General features: G+C 32.8%; 1 protein-coding gene across 1 annotated transcript; it reads right to left on the reverse strand.

The window, feature by feature from the left end:
• Nucleotides 1-475: 475 nt before the first annotated feature.
• Nucleotides 476-2,782, reverse strand: LOC133296601 (GDSL esterase/lipase At5g14450-like). The gene is made up of 5 exons (XM_061495624.1): nucleotides 2,539-2,782; nucleotides 1,460-1,666; nucleotides 1,199-1,371; nucleotides 830-1,115; nucleotides 476-726 (listed from the first exon to the last, which is right to left on the reverse strand). The coding sequence occupies exons 1-5, from the start codon at nucleotides 2,780-2,782 to the stop codon at nucleotides 476-478; spliced, it is 1,161 nt and encodes a 386-aa protein (XP_061351608.1).
• Between the last annotated feature and the right edge of the window lie 9,537 nt (nucleotides 2,783-12,319).

Below are 12,319 nucleotides of genomic sequence, written 5' to 3' on the forward strand. Positions count from 1 at the left end.
TTTTATTTAGAATAAAAATATAAAATACGTTAATGAGTATTGCTTAAAGAAATTTATAAAAAAAAAAAATTATTGCTTAAAGAATAAACATGAATTTTATTAAGTAAAAAAAGGAACACTTTTTTACTAGGATTATAAATTCTGCACTTTTAATTTTTATATAAATTCTGTACTTTAGGTGGGATTTTACAACCCGCTTTACAATTGCCCAAATTATAGCCTATAGGCTTCTCTCTCCCTTCAGTTTAGATAGAATCTCAATAAAATGAAACTGGGAGCATTCCATAACTTATTATTGAAGCGACAATATCCATAAAATAATGTTTAATTCCTTCTTCGTGAGATAATGAACAATATCATATAACAATTCTTCACGGAAAGTGATTCAGTGGTCTAAGTTAAAGCGATATTTAAATGAATTAAATTATGATTATACAATATGCACAATAGATTTAGAAACGGTGGTAAATGCTCATTAATGGGTTATTTGACATGAGTGTGCAATGGGAACTTGTGGATCTGAAAATGAACCATTGAGTATTCGAGTGGCAATCCAGCGATTTGCGGCCTCAGTGTAGTGCACACCATCCCAACTAATGTACTTCGATGGATCTTCACATGAACCAGCAAATATTTCTTTACCATTAATCATTGCTTTGTTCCCACAGTACACGTGGTAACCATCCTCATGATACCCACAACAGATATTTGAAGGGTCAACGAATCCTACAAATGAATTTAACAATTAAGAGGATGACTTATTGAATGGAATTTCCTTTGTAGAGTAAAAATTGGTAAATTCATTTCGGATGGTGACAAAGAGGATTACCTTCTTTATTAGCATTGCTGATTAGTTCATACTTAGCAGAGAACATGTCCACATATGTTAATGAAGCATCAGGGAACATTGCCCTTAGTTTGACCACTATATTCTTGAGCTCTTTATTAAACTCTTTGGCCATGTCGTTTTGATAATTGACACAGCCGTTTTGATCTAGATAACCAGCCACTGGAGTATAATTATTTGCATTGTGCATGGGCATGGCCACTGGCAAGCAACCAATGGGACCTGTGTTATGTATCCAAAATGTCCTTGCTCCAAGTCCATATAAATTCTGACAAAAAAGTGTTCTTAAATTAGTACTTTCCATATTAAATTATTAAAATGAACACAACTCTTCTAGATTGAATCGCTTACTTGAACTTGGTTTGAAAAATATTCCACAATGTCTAAGATCACTGCTTGAGAATCTTCCCCTCCTACGTTTTGAAGAGCAGCAGCAATATCATTTTGCCCAATATCAATTGTGTAGATAGCATTGGCAAACTCCTCTGGCCTCGGAAAGTGTTTTCTGTATGAATTATTCTTTGCTGCAAATAACATATACATAATTAAGTGACTATAAATTCAACTTATTAAATTGGAGGCTAAGATATATTATGTACATCCCGGAAAAACCTTGCGTGAAGAACTTCCCAGTGCGTGCTTTAAACTGGTTAAACTGTTCAATTTGGATTTCAAGAACGAAAGGACTACCGCCATCAAAGAAGGTTTTGTTTTGCCGCCTAATGGTTGACGATCCTGCAGCGAAGTTTGCACCGTGCCTATAACTTGTTCCAATTGAGTTTATGTATGCACTCAAGTATGGGAAACCGAGGTGCTTGGCTGCGTATATAAACAACTGCCAATCATTATTTTGAATATGATTTCGGAAATAAAGGTATATATGTCTATATTTAAATCCCAGCTTTACTCATGATGTGGGTCAAGTCAAATACTGGATTGAATCTAATCTTTACCAAACACAACTCATAAAGAAAAGAAGATGATCAGGTTCTCTTTCGTGACACAATATAATAATAAAAAAACAAATAAAGACCTAATGAGTGTAATTCTGTTAGTAAGACAGTCTGAGTAGGTTGGAAGAGAACCTAGGTTCGATTTCCGTCAAATATATCTTTGGAGAGGGGTGTAAATCATTAATTGTGACTAAGTCCCAACACTCGTTTTGATTTCAAAAAATTGAAGTTTGTGGGATATTATGGCTGACATACCTCAAAAAGATAATTTATGTGATATATGAAAAAAAAAATAGTCAATTGTTAATACACATTGAAAGATCCCAAATAAGAAGCATATCTTCAACATTGTTGGAGTATGTACTCCTTTATTAAAATTAGAAAAAAATAAGACTGGGTGTCATTAACTATAAAGGGGTGGGAGAAAATAAAATAAAATTAGTTGTGTTGTTTTTTTCCTAATTATAGTAAAGATACACTTAAGTCTTCACTCTTCAGTACTACGATAAGATATTTTCCAAGAATGGGTTAAGCAAGAAATTTAAATTTCAATAAGTGGGCCCAACATCAAATTTTAACTCAAAGCTTTAAAGAAATTAAGTTTACAGTCATCTTACTTATATTTTTTTTTACATAATCCATTTATAACTGAAATAACACTTTATTATTCATCACTCAAACTTGCATTCAAAAATGGCAAAATCAATAAATTGAGAAATGAGTAGATGAATTTTTTACCAACGAAATCTATAATAAGACGGCCATCAGAAGCTCTGCCTGCAGGCTCATGGAAGAAAGTCTCACCAGAAGGAGAAGCCATAGGGTAAAATGCTGCTGCCATGCAGCCAGTATCTGAATTGGAATCACCAAAGTTGAATATAGCTGGAAAATCACAAGCTGTTGAGGATTTGAGTTCCTCAGCTCGGATACTCACAACCAAAGTGAGTAAGATAACAACAACAAACTTTGTGAGAGGCCCCATTATCATTGCACAAAATCGCACCTCTGTCAATACTATTCAGCAAGAGGTTTATTGTGTTTTGGATCCTTTTAGGTTTTAACTATAAATAGTGGATATTTGCGTGCCCAACTGCTAGAATTCACGTGCTTTACAAGCATTGGTACCTAAAATTTGAAGGTAATGAAATCTATTATGTCTGCCAATCATTCAAGTCTTAATTATGGATTGTTTGAGCCAAATTTGTTAGAGAGATATATATAATGTATAAAACTATTGAAAATCTATCAATTAAGCTTTCGATGAGATGATTGTTTATCATTATATTAAAGCCAAAATGATCTCAGAGTCACGAATTCGATTCTCATTGCTCTACTTTCTAATTAAGATCACGCTTTGGTCTCTCCTACTTTAGTATTTATTTATTTTTCCTTTTTTCTAAATTAAAATATTTATATAAATCTCTAAAAAAAATTATCCACGTATATATTATATGATAAAAATTCCACTGTAACAAGTGAGGGTTTATCCACCGCTAATGTTTAGTAGCTTAAAATCACAATGTGTTTTAATTGAAATAAGGGTTCATTTTTTCTACAGTAAGCTCAATACGACGTCATTTTGGGACGAAAATCCTAGTGTTTTTGTAATTTTAATTTATTTCAGAGTTATTATAGTCTTTATAACTATATTTTTTAATCATTCAATCCAAAAACGACGTCGTTTTAGAAATAAATGCAGATAACTTATCTGCATTAACTGCAGAAATATTTTTCGGTTGAAATAAATGTACATATTATTTAAAGTGAGTTTGTTTTTAAAATGAATAAGGATTCAACCTCTAAATTTTATTGGGTTAAGATTATTACAAACTTTAAATTAAATCAAGAATGGATACACTCTTATTACCTCACTTGAAAAACGAATTCATTTTAAAGAGGCATATGTGTTATCTTTCGGATAGGCATGAAGATTTTAATTTCGAGATTTTCGTATCAGTTGCATGTTACTGTAAATTTGAAATTGTTAGGTTTTCTCACATTAGTATTATGCTTTGTTCTCATGTTTGATTCTTGTAAATGGAAAAATAAGTTGTGAGAGGAATTTAACTCCCTAAACTCGTCCATCAACCCAACTCGTCCATCAACCTAACTCGAATTGGTCAAAATCGAGTAATATAGTTAAGAAAAATAATTTTCATAAATGTTGATTCAATATTGAATATGGGTAATGAAGATAAGAAGTATACTCTTTAATCATTAGACGATTCTTTTATTGTTAATCTCTTATATATGTGTGAATTTCAATTAAATTAAATGACATGTGAAGATTTTGTCTCTTTCTCCTTGCTTGCAAGCTTTCAATAGTTAGGATCCAATTACCATTTATGAATATTATAAAGGAAAATATACATCAAAAATTTCAACATTTTCAAACATTGGACGCTGGTGCATATATAGCCGGAGTTTGACTAACCCGACACCAACAGGTTCGTATGAAGTTCCTTTTTATTTTTAGTAATTTTCATCGTTTCGGATCGACCACGTAGAACATAAATAATGCAATTATTTACAAATTAAAAATAATGTAAAATGTTATCAAAAAAAAAAAATAATAATAATGTAAAAAATTATAATTTGAAATTGCAGGAAAACACTTTATAATATATGGCAGAATAAATATTTTTTTTATTTGTCAAGGTAATATTTCTTTTTTATAAAAATAATTATGAAACTTACATCAAATGATAATAGTTCAATTGGTATATATATAGGAGCTGAGCATCACGAGGTGAAAGCATATGTATAAGAGTTGAGCATCAGAGAATGAGAATATGTGTTCGATCCTTCTTTGTATCAATTTTGGAAGAGATTTAAAATCTCAATTCAACTCTTACCCAAATAAATTTGCCTCTCATAAAAAATATATCTCGTTATAAAAACAAAAAAGTTATGAAACTTACCCTTACATTTTTTGTCCATAGGGAGCCCAAAATGGAGGCCTTTCTTGCCTTCTAAGTCAATATAATCCCTTTGGGACCTTCCGCATATGCATGGGTCCAATTCACATGGGTGAAAAGCAACATTGAAATTATTATCCCACACCGACGTACGTATTCTGTGGTAGAAGTTGCTTCCTTGCGTGTGTGGGAATCTTGGATCTGTCTCTATCATCCTATTCTTGTTGGGTAGGTGTGGCTAAGACTTTTCTTATTAGGTTATTATCATCATCATGCGCGCACGTCTCATATATTATGCATTCTATAAGAATTTAAGCCTAGTAAAACTAAGAGCCTGTTACATGATAAAAGAAATCCAATCTATCAAAATAACAGCCACAGGCCCAATAACTCAAGGCCTATATTTACAACTGCTAGAAACTTACAAAAATTAATTATTTATTGGTAAAAACAATGCATTTAAAATTTTCTTTAATTTTTTTTTTTTTTTTTTTGGATGTCCACGCCACTGGATGGAGAAAATGTCATTCCAAAACGAAAGATCACTAAACTCATTTGTCTCCTAACAGGTGGCAGCAAAATTCCCTTCCTATCATTTTCCTTTGTTATTTTCGCAATAAACATCCTATCTTATTTTCTTGACCCCACTTAATGTGTCAAAGAAATTATCCAATTTCTTGCGGACTTTTAAAAGATAATTTTTTTTGTGTCCGAAAATCATGATTCTCGTAAATATGTTAGGAAAGTCACTTTTTTGGAAATATTATTAAAAAATTATTTGGTATGCCAAAATATTATTGAAATTTTATCTTTAAAAAAAAATATAAAATTTTCCCATATAAAATTTTCCCAACACTTGGAATTCCAAGAATATTGTTGGATGACATTTTGGAAGAAAAATTGTACATAAAATAAAATTCAGAAAAAATTATATTCATGAATTTTTTTTTCAAAAATCTTATATCTAATGTGGATAAATAAAATTACTAATATCACTTTTCTAAAAATATCAAAACAATTTCCTTACCAAACACCCCCAGGTAGTGTTTGGTTGGGGAGAAGTTAAAATTTTGCTAGCTAAATGCATGTGGGAATCTGAGTAAATCACGTTTGGTTGAAGGTTTTTGGAAAATATGCCCATCAAACCCACTTGCCCTGCAATGCAAGAAGCAGTGTAAAAATTGGACTTTGCCACTGTTGAAGAAGCCATTTCAACAGGTGGTATTGGTTTGGGATATCGGATAAGTGAAAAAGGTGGAGAATGACATGACAAATATACCCCTGTGTTTAGGGTGGTTTGTTATAGACGAAAAAAAAAACTTTGCTGAACAACCTGTGTTTCTGTTTATGTAAAGAAGATAAAGAAACAAATTTAAAGCTAACCATAACTACAATCATAATTAGTTAAAAAACAAAAAAAAATACAGCAAATTTTGCTGTCATACACGTGTGAAGCATTAGAAAGGTTAATTTCGTCTTTTGCATTCTTTTTCCCATCACAATTTTATTTTCAACCAAACACACATCATGATTTTTCAATTTTCCTAGTAATATTTTGCGCTACCAAACAACTTTTTTTAAACTTTCCTACCAAACTAACTTTCCAACGTCTTTCTTAGTAAAGACAACTACCCACTTTAAAAACATTTCTCCCCAACCAAACACTACATTAGTGACTAGTATTACTACCTTTATTCTACATCCTTATTTCAAGTGAATAGGTCTGATAAATAGGCAATAGCGAAAGATTGTAATAGTTTTTATTGACCAACCAAAGTCTGCAAAAGCAACCCAACCCAAGTTGTCATTGGAAAAACATGGGCCACAAAAAGAAAAGTAGGTATAGGCTGAGGTAGCAGAAGATGAGAGCCATGGTCACAGTGTAACACCCTGTGTGCATCCGGTGTATTAAACATATAAATGGTAGAAGCGCAGTTCAATAAATGCGGAAGCTAAATTTTTCCAATTATGAACCTTATCATATTAACCAAGTGGATATACTTATTCTTTTTCAAAATATCATCTGTATGTAAATTGCAATAAATAATTAAACTGAATAACCTCATGCCATAAGTAAGTATCACGTCATGGAACTACAACTCGTAGACCAGACAAATCCTGATATAATAGTACACCTCAAGTTTGAAATAAACATAGCTTATACCAATGTGACATGGACAACCCTCGTTCTCACAAAATAAAACAACATCGTAAGATCATGTCTCAAATACAATAGCTGTATAATATTAACCAGGCATAATCATATGAAAATATGGCAATACAAGCATGAAACACATCAGCTCAACTCCGGTCTCCTGCCACCAGAGGTCTCTACCTCAGAGGTACCTGTACCTAAAAGTGTGTCCCACACGGGGTGAGATCTCTAACAAGAAATCTCAGCAAGACAAGGGGTCCTCAAGGATCCCTCCACCCCAAGCTAACTTACATGTGCAATATAAGTTCAAAAATGATAACAATAGTATAACGGCAAAATCTGTGCAATTCAGCATATGTTCATGTCATGTGTGTATGCATCCTACTGGCCAGAGAATAAAAGGTAGTGATTACGTAAGTCTACAAAACCACAGTACAAGGAGTCCCCACTATGTACTTCACACACGGGTTTACCATCTTGCATGTGGCCTGACATGCTCAGGGATTACCGTCTCGTGTGAATACCCCACATACATATACATATGGCAAATGCACTAAAAACATAATTCAGCTCAACAACATATTCATATCCAACATTCATCATATAAAAAGATACATTTTCATAAAAATACATCTGCTGGGAGCATATCCACCCCACTAGGGTCCCCAACTGAAAGTTGGGCTACGTCGGCAGGAGACATCGTAGATCGCATGTGAAGAATCTCAATAAGAATCCAATTTTGGACGTCAGAATCTTCCACAGCTATGGTCCTAGAACACGAAGGATGAGGATCAGTATAAAAATCAGCCAAATCTGATCTCAGATTTTCGAGATCAAATGGCAACGAGCGCGGACTCCATGAAAACGGTATAGAGCTATCAGAACTACTGACTAGATCGACAAATGGCATCCGACTTAAAGCTAAATCGCCAAAAACAGAAGGGGAATGCGACTCTGGAAAACCTAACTCAGATGAAGAAAGGCTGGAAGAGCTATCATCTAGCTGAAGGGGAGGAATCCGACCTAAAACGGACCTCGGACTATGGGCGATCTGAGATGACGGTAGAATGTAGGATAAAGGAATCGGGTCAGGAGAAACGTTCAACCCACTCGTCGAAGGATTCAAGGCTAAAGAAGGACCACTAATGTCAAAGTCAAGCTGAGGCTGATGACCCCCTCCTATCCGACCTCTTCTACCGCGTCCACCTCGGGAACTCTAGCGACCTCCTCGAGGACCGCAGAGACGTTATTGAAGCTTCTCCTCCTCGGTGTACTCTCTCCCATAAAACCAATACTGCACAGATCGAGGCATTCGTTTCAACATTTCTTTGTCATCCTCACCACCTCGGCCAGATGCCGGACCCGAAGAAGGGCTGGGAGTACTCATAGTCAAATCCCCAAATTACAGGCAAACTCCCTCAAAACTCTCGAACGAAGACTCAAAGTAAACAACTGACTCCTCCCTCCACTCACCAAATCCCAGCTCAAACCAAAATAAAATACAAGCGATAACTGAGCCAAAGTTGAGCAAAAACAAAGAGGGAAGAAAGGAGTACCTGAATAAAAGGTGAATGAAGCAACGTGGAAATAGCTAGAGAAGACGCGAACGAACTCAATGAAAACCTCTAAGAACAGCAAAGAGAGGAAAACACTTGATGAAGACAATGCCAGGAGAAAACTCCTATACCATTTTGAAAAATGGTATTTAAAGGGAAATGACCCACAGGCGCGAAGATGAAAGGACCCCAAACGGTTGAGCAGTTAGGGGCCGAATGGTAAAATCACCCTTGCATACATTTAATAAGCACAATCATGACCTGCACACAGTTAGGATGGCACGCCCTGCACGATGCACAAACTGCCAACAGATGTAGAACACGTGGATCGTGGTAACCGTCTTAGCAGGGCCTGAAATGAAAGGTCAAGCTGATGCGATAAGATCAAACTTCACGCTCCGAGCTCCAAACTCGCCTTAATGTCGCAGGTCAAAAAATGAGCTCGGCCACGAGGTCGAAGCCGAAAGTCGTAACATGACCAAGAACTTCAATTCGGCCCGACATTACTGAGGCGAAACTCGGAACAAACAATGCCTGAAGGCATAAGACGGACTCGTGGCAAAACCGACATGTTAGAAATCGATCTCAACATACAATACCAAGGAAGATCAAAAAGCATCACGCGAACGACCTCGGCAAAAGTGATTCTGAGTAATGTGGTGGACCTGAACTTTCGAAGGTGCAATACCAAAACGAATGAACTCGGGTGAATCAAATCTGAGATGACATAGCAAACACCTCGGCATTCCAAGCCTCGGAATACCGAGCTGGGGGGCAACTGTTATGGATATGAATATCATATCCTAACTACTCACCTAAGAATCTACTAAGAGGTAGATTCATGAATATCTCAACAACACTAAACAGTCAAAGGGCACAAGATAAGGATCACATCCCAACAGAAAAGGAGCTGAACCCTAATGCAATCTGGGGAGCTCAAAAGGCCCAAGCCTAGGAAGGTAATCCTTATAAATAAGAGATTAAGAACCCCAGTTACACACTTTTAACCTATTTACTGATACTGCTCACACTGTGCACACACCCACCCCTTGGCTATAAGCCTATTGCTTGTGCGCAGTGATTGGGACCTCGGCTGTAAGCCTAGTATACACCTGATATACACTATCTCTAAGTGCACACCTCACGGTATAGCAATACGGTCAATCCAGGATCGAACAGGATTCAACGAAAATTGAAAAGATTATAATATTATTCCTTGTATTTATTTATTGTCACTTTTTATATTTATTTTATTAAATAATTAAATTGAAAGAGTGATTTATATATTTCTTATACTTATCTAAATCATTAACTAACACAACTAGAAAATGTTTTTTTTGACGGAAAAATTCTGTCGAAAATGGTTAAAATTCCGTCGAAAATGATGTTTTCGACGAAAATGAAGCCGTCGAATATATCTTCGTGGGTAACAATTTTTTCGACGGAATTACAGATTCCGTCGAAAAATTTCGACGGAATAATTTCTGTGGGAAGTTTCGATGGAAAAATAATTACGTCGAAAATTTTCGACGAAAAATGAATGAAATTCCGTCGAAAAATCTTGTCTCAATTTGTGACGGAAAATAAATTCCGTCAAAAATTTCTGACGGAAAATGAATGAAATTCCGTCGAATATTGTTGTAATGGTTTTCGACGTAAAACTGATTCCGTCCAAAATTTTCGACGGAAAATCATTGAAATTCCGTCAAAAAATCTTGTATTAATTTTCGACGAAAAATAAATTCCGACGAAATTTTTTGACGAAAAATGAATAAAATTATGTCAAAAAATCTTGTATTAGTTTTCGACGCAAAACAAATTCCGTCGAAATTTTTTGATAGAAAATGAATAAAATTCCGTCGAAAAAGTTTGTAATCATTTTTTACAAAAAATGAATTAAATTCTGTCAAAAACTATTGCCTTAATTTTCAACGAAATTGCTTTTTTGTCAAATTTTATTTTAATTTTGCTTTACAAAATTAATACCTATTTATATTTTGCACCTGATTAACAAATATAAAGACAGTAAATAATATAACAAATTCATGTTGATCTTAATATAATTATGTGTACAAAAGTCTCTGTTATATACTAATGAAAAAAGTCTATGTCCAAGTCATATACATCCAAACAAGATACAAAAATAATGTTTTGCAGCCCTTTTCTGTTGCTGTGGAGCCCTCTTCTATTGTTGTGCAGCCCTTTCCTCTTGTTGTGCAACTGTACCTGTAGGCATATAAAATATTTAAAACACAAATAATTGGAAAAGCACAACAAATCTAACATAATATATAATCTGAAGTTATACAACCAACCAAAAATACTTACTCATATTTTCCAATGGCTTCTTCAAGTTAACAATTTACTGCTGCAAAGGTCATATTAATGGGGGTACTGAAATACTCTATTTGTATCAATCACAATTCACTAATCACTAATCACTAATCACAATTAATGTATCATTCAAACACGAATCACAATCACTATCACTAATCACAATTCATGAATATATTTTCTTTTTTTATTCATTTTTTATTGCCATTTTATAAGTTGGTATCAATGCTTTCATGCTCATTTGGGATATTTAATCGATTAAATAAAAATTTTAATCGATTAATCAAATTAAGAGAGAGATTTAATCAATTAACTTGAAGATTTAATCTATTAAATATTCAAGTCAACCATTTTTTTTCTTCAGTTTTGACCATTTAATCGATTAAATCTTCAAGTTAATCGATTAAAGAGGGACAGATTGGTAGATAGTTCCGAGTAAGGGACAAAATATTTGTTAATTAATTAATAAGCGATAAAAGGGTCAAAAAGCCTAAAATGACAACTCATAATAAAACTCAATTAGCTCCTATTAAATATAAAACACATGATTTTTTATATAATGGGTTTCGACGAAAAATAAATTCCGCCGAAAAATCATAAATATAATTTCTTTTTTCTTTATTTTTATATAATGATTTTCGACAGAAATCGAATTCCGTCGAAAATACATAAATATAATTTTTTTTTATTTTTTTATAATATTTTTGACAGAAAATTAATTCCGTCGAAAACTCATAAATATAATTTTTTTTCTTTATTTGTATATAATGATTTTTGACGGAAATCGAATTCCGTCGAAAAATTCATAAATATATTTATTTTTTCTTTATTTTTATATAATTATTTTCGACGGAAATCGAATTCCGTTGAAAATTCATAAATAGATATTTTTTTATTTATTTTTATATAATGGTTTTCGATGGAAATCGAATTACGTCGAAAATTCATAAAAATATTTTCTTTTTGATTTATTTTTATATAATATTTTTCGACAGAAAATGAATTCCGTCAAAAACTCATAATTATAATTTCTTTTTGAATTATTTTTATATAATGGTTTTCGTTGGAAATTGAATTCCGTCGAAAAATTCATAAATATAATTTGTTTTTTCTTTATTTTTACATAATTGTTTTCGACAAAAATAAAATTCCTTCGAAAATTCATAAATATAATTTTTTTAATTATTTTTACATAATATTTTTCGACGAAAATTGAATTCCGTCGAAAACTCATAAATATAATTTCTTTTTGAATTATTTTTATATAATAATTTTCGACGGAAATCGAATTTTGTAGAAAAATTCATAAATATAATTTCTTTTTTTTATTTTTATATAATGATTTTCGACGGAAATAGAATTTCGTCGAAAATTCATAAATATAATTTATTTTTTATTTATTTTTATATAATAATTTTCGACGAAAAATAAATTCCGTCGAAAAATTATAATTATAATTTCTTTTTAATTATTTTTATAATGAATTTTTCAACGGAATTCGAATTCGTCGAAAAATTCATAAATAATTTTTTTTTCTTAATTTTTATATAATGATT

This window comes from Gastrolobium bilobum, unplaced genomic scaffold (assembly GCF_033153095.1).
Source record: "Gastrolobium bilobum isolate Gb01-03AN ecotype WA unplaced genomic scaffold, APGP_CSIRO_Gbil_v1 utg13675, whole genome shotgun sequence".
NCBI classification, from domain to species: domain Eukaryota; kingdom Viridiplantae; phylum Streptophyta; class Magnoliopsida; order Fabales; family Fabaceae; genus Gastrolobium; species Gastrolobium bilobum.

Excerpts from the sequence above, each read along its gene's own strand:
- LOC133296601 (XM_061495624.1), bottom strand. The coding sequence starts at position 2,782 with ATGGGGCCTCTCACAAAGTTTGTTGTTGTTATCTTACTCACTTTGGTT. Across the intron at positions 1,372-1,459 it reads TGGGAAGTTCTTCACGCAAG|CAAAGAATAATTCATACAGA; the intron begins GTTTTTCCGGGA and ends TGTTATTTGCAG. Across the intron at positions 727-829 it reads CAGCAATGCTAATAAAGAAG|GATTCGTTGACCCTTCAAAT; the intron begins GTAATCCTCTTT and ends ATTCATTTGTAG.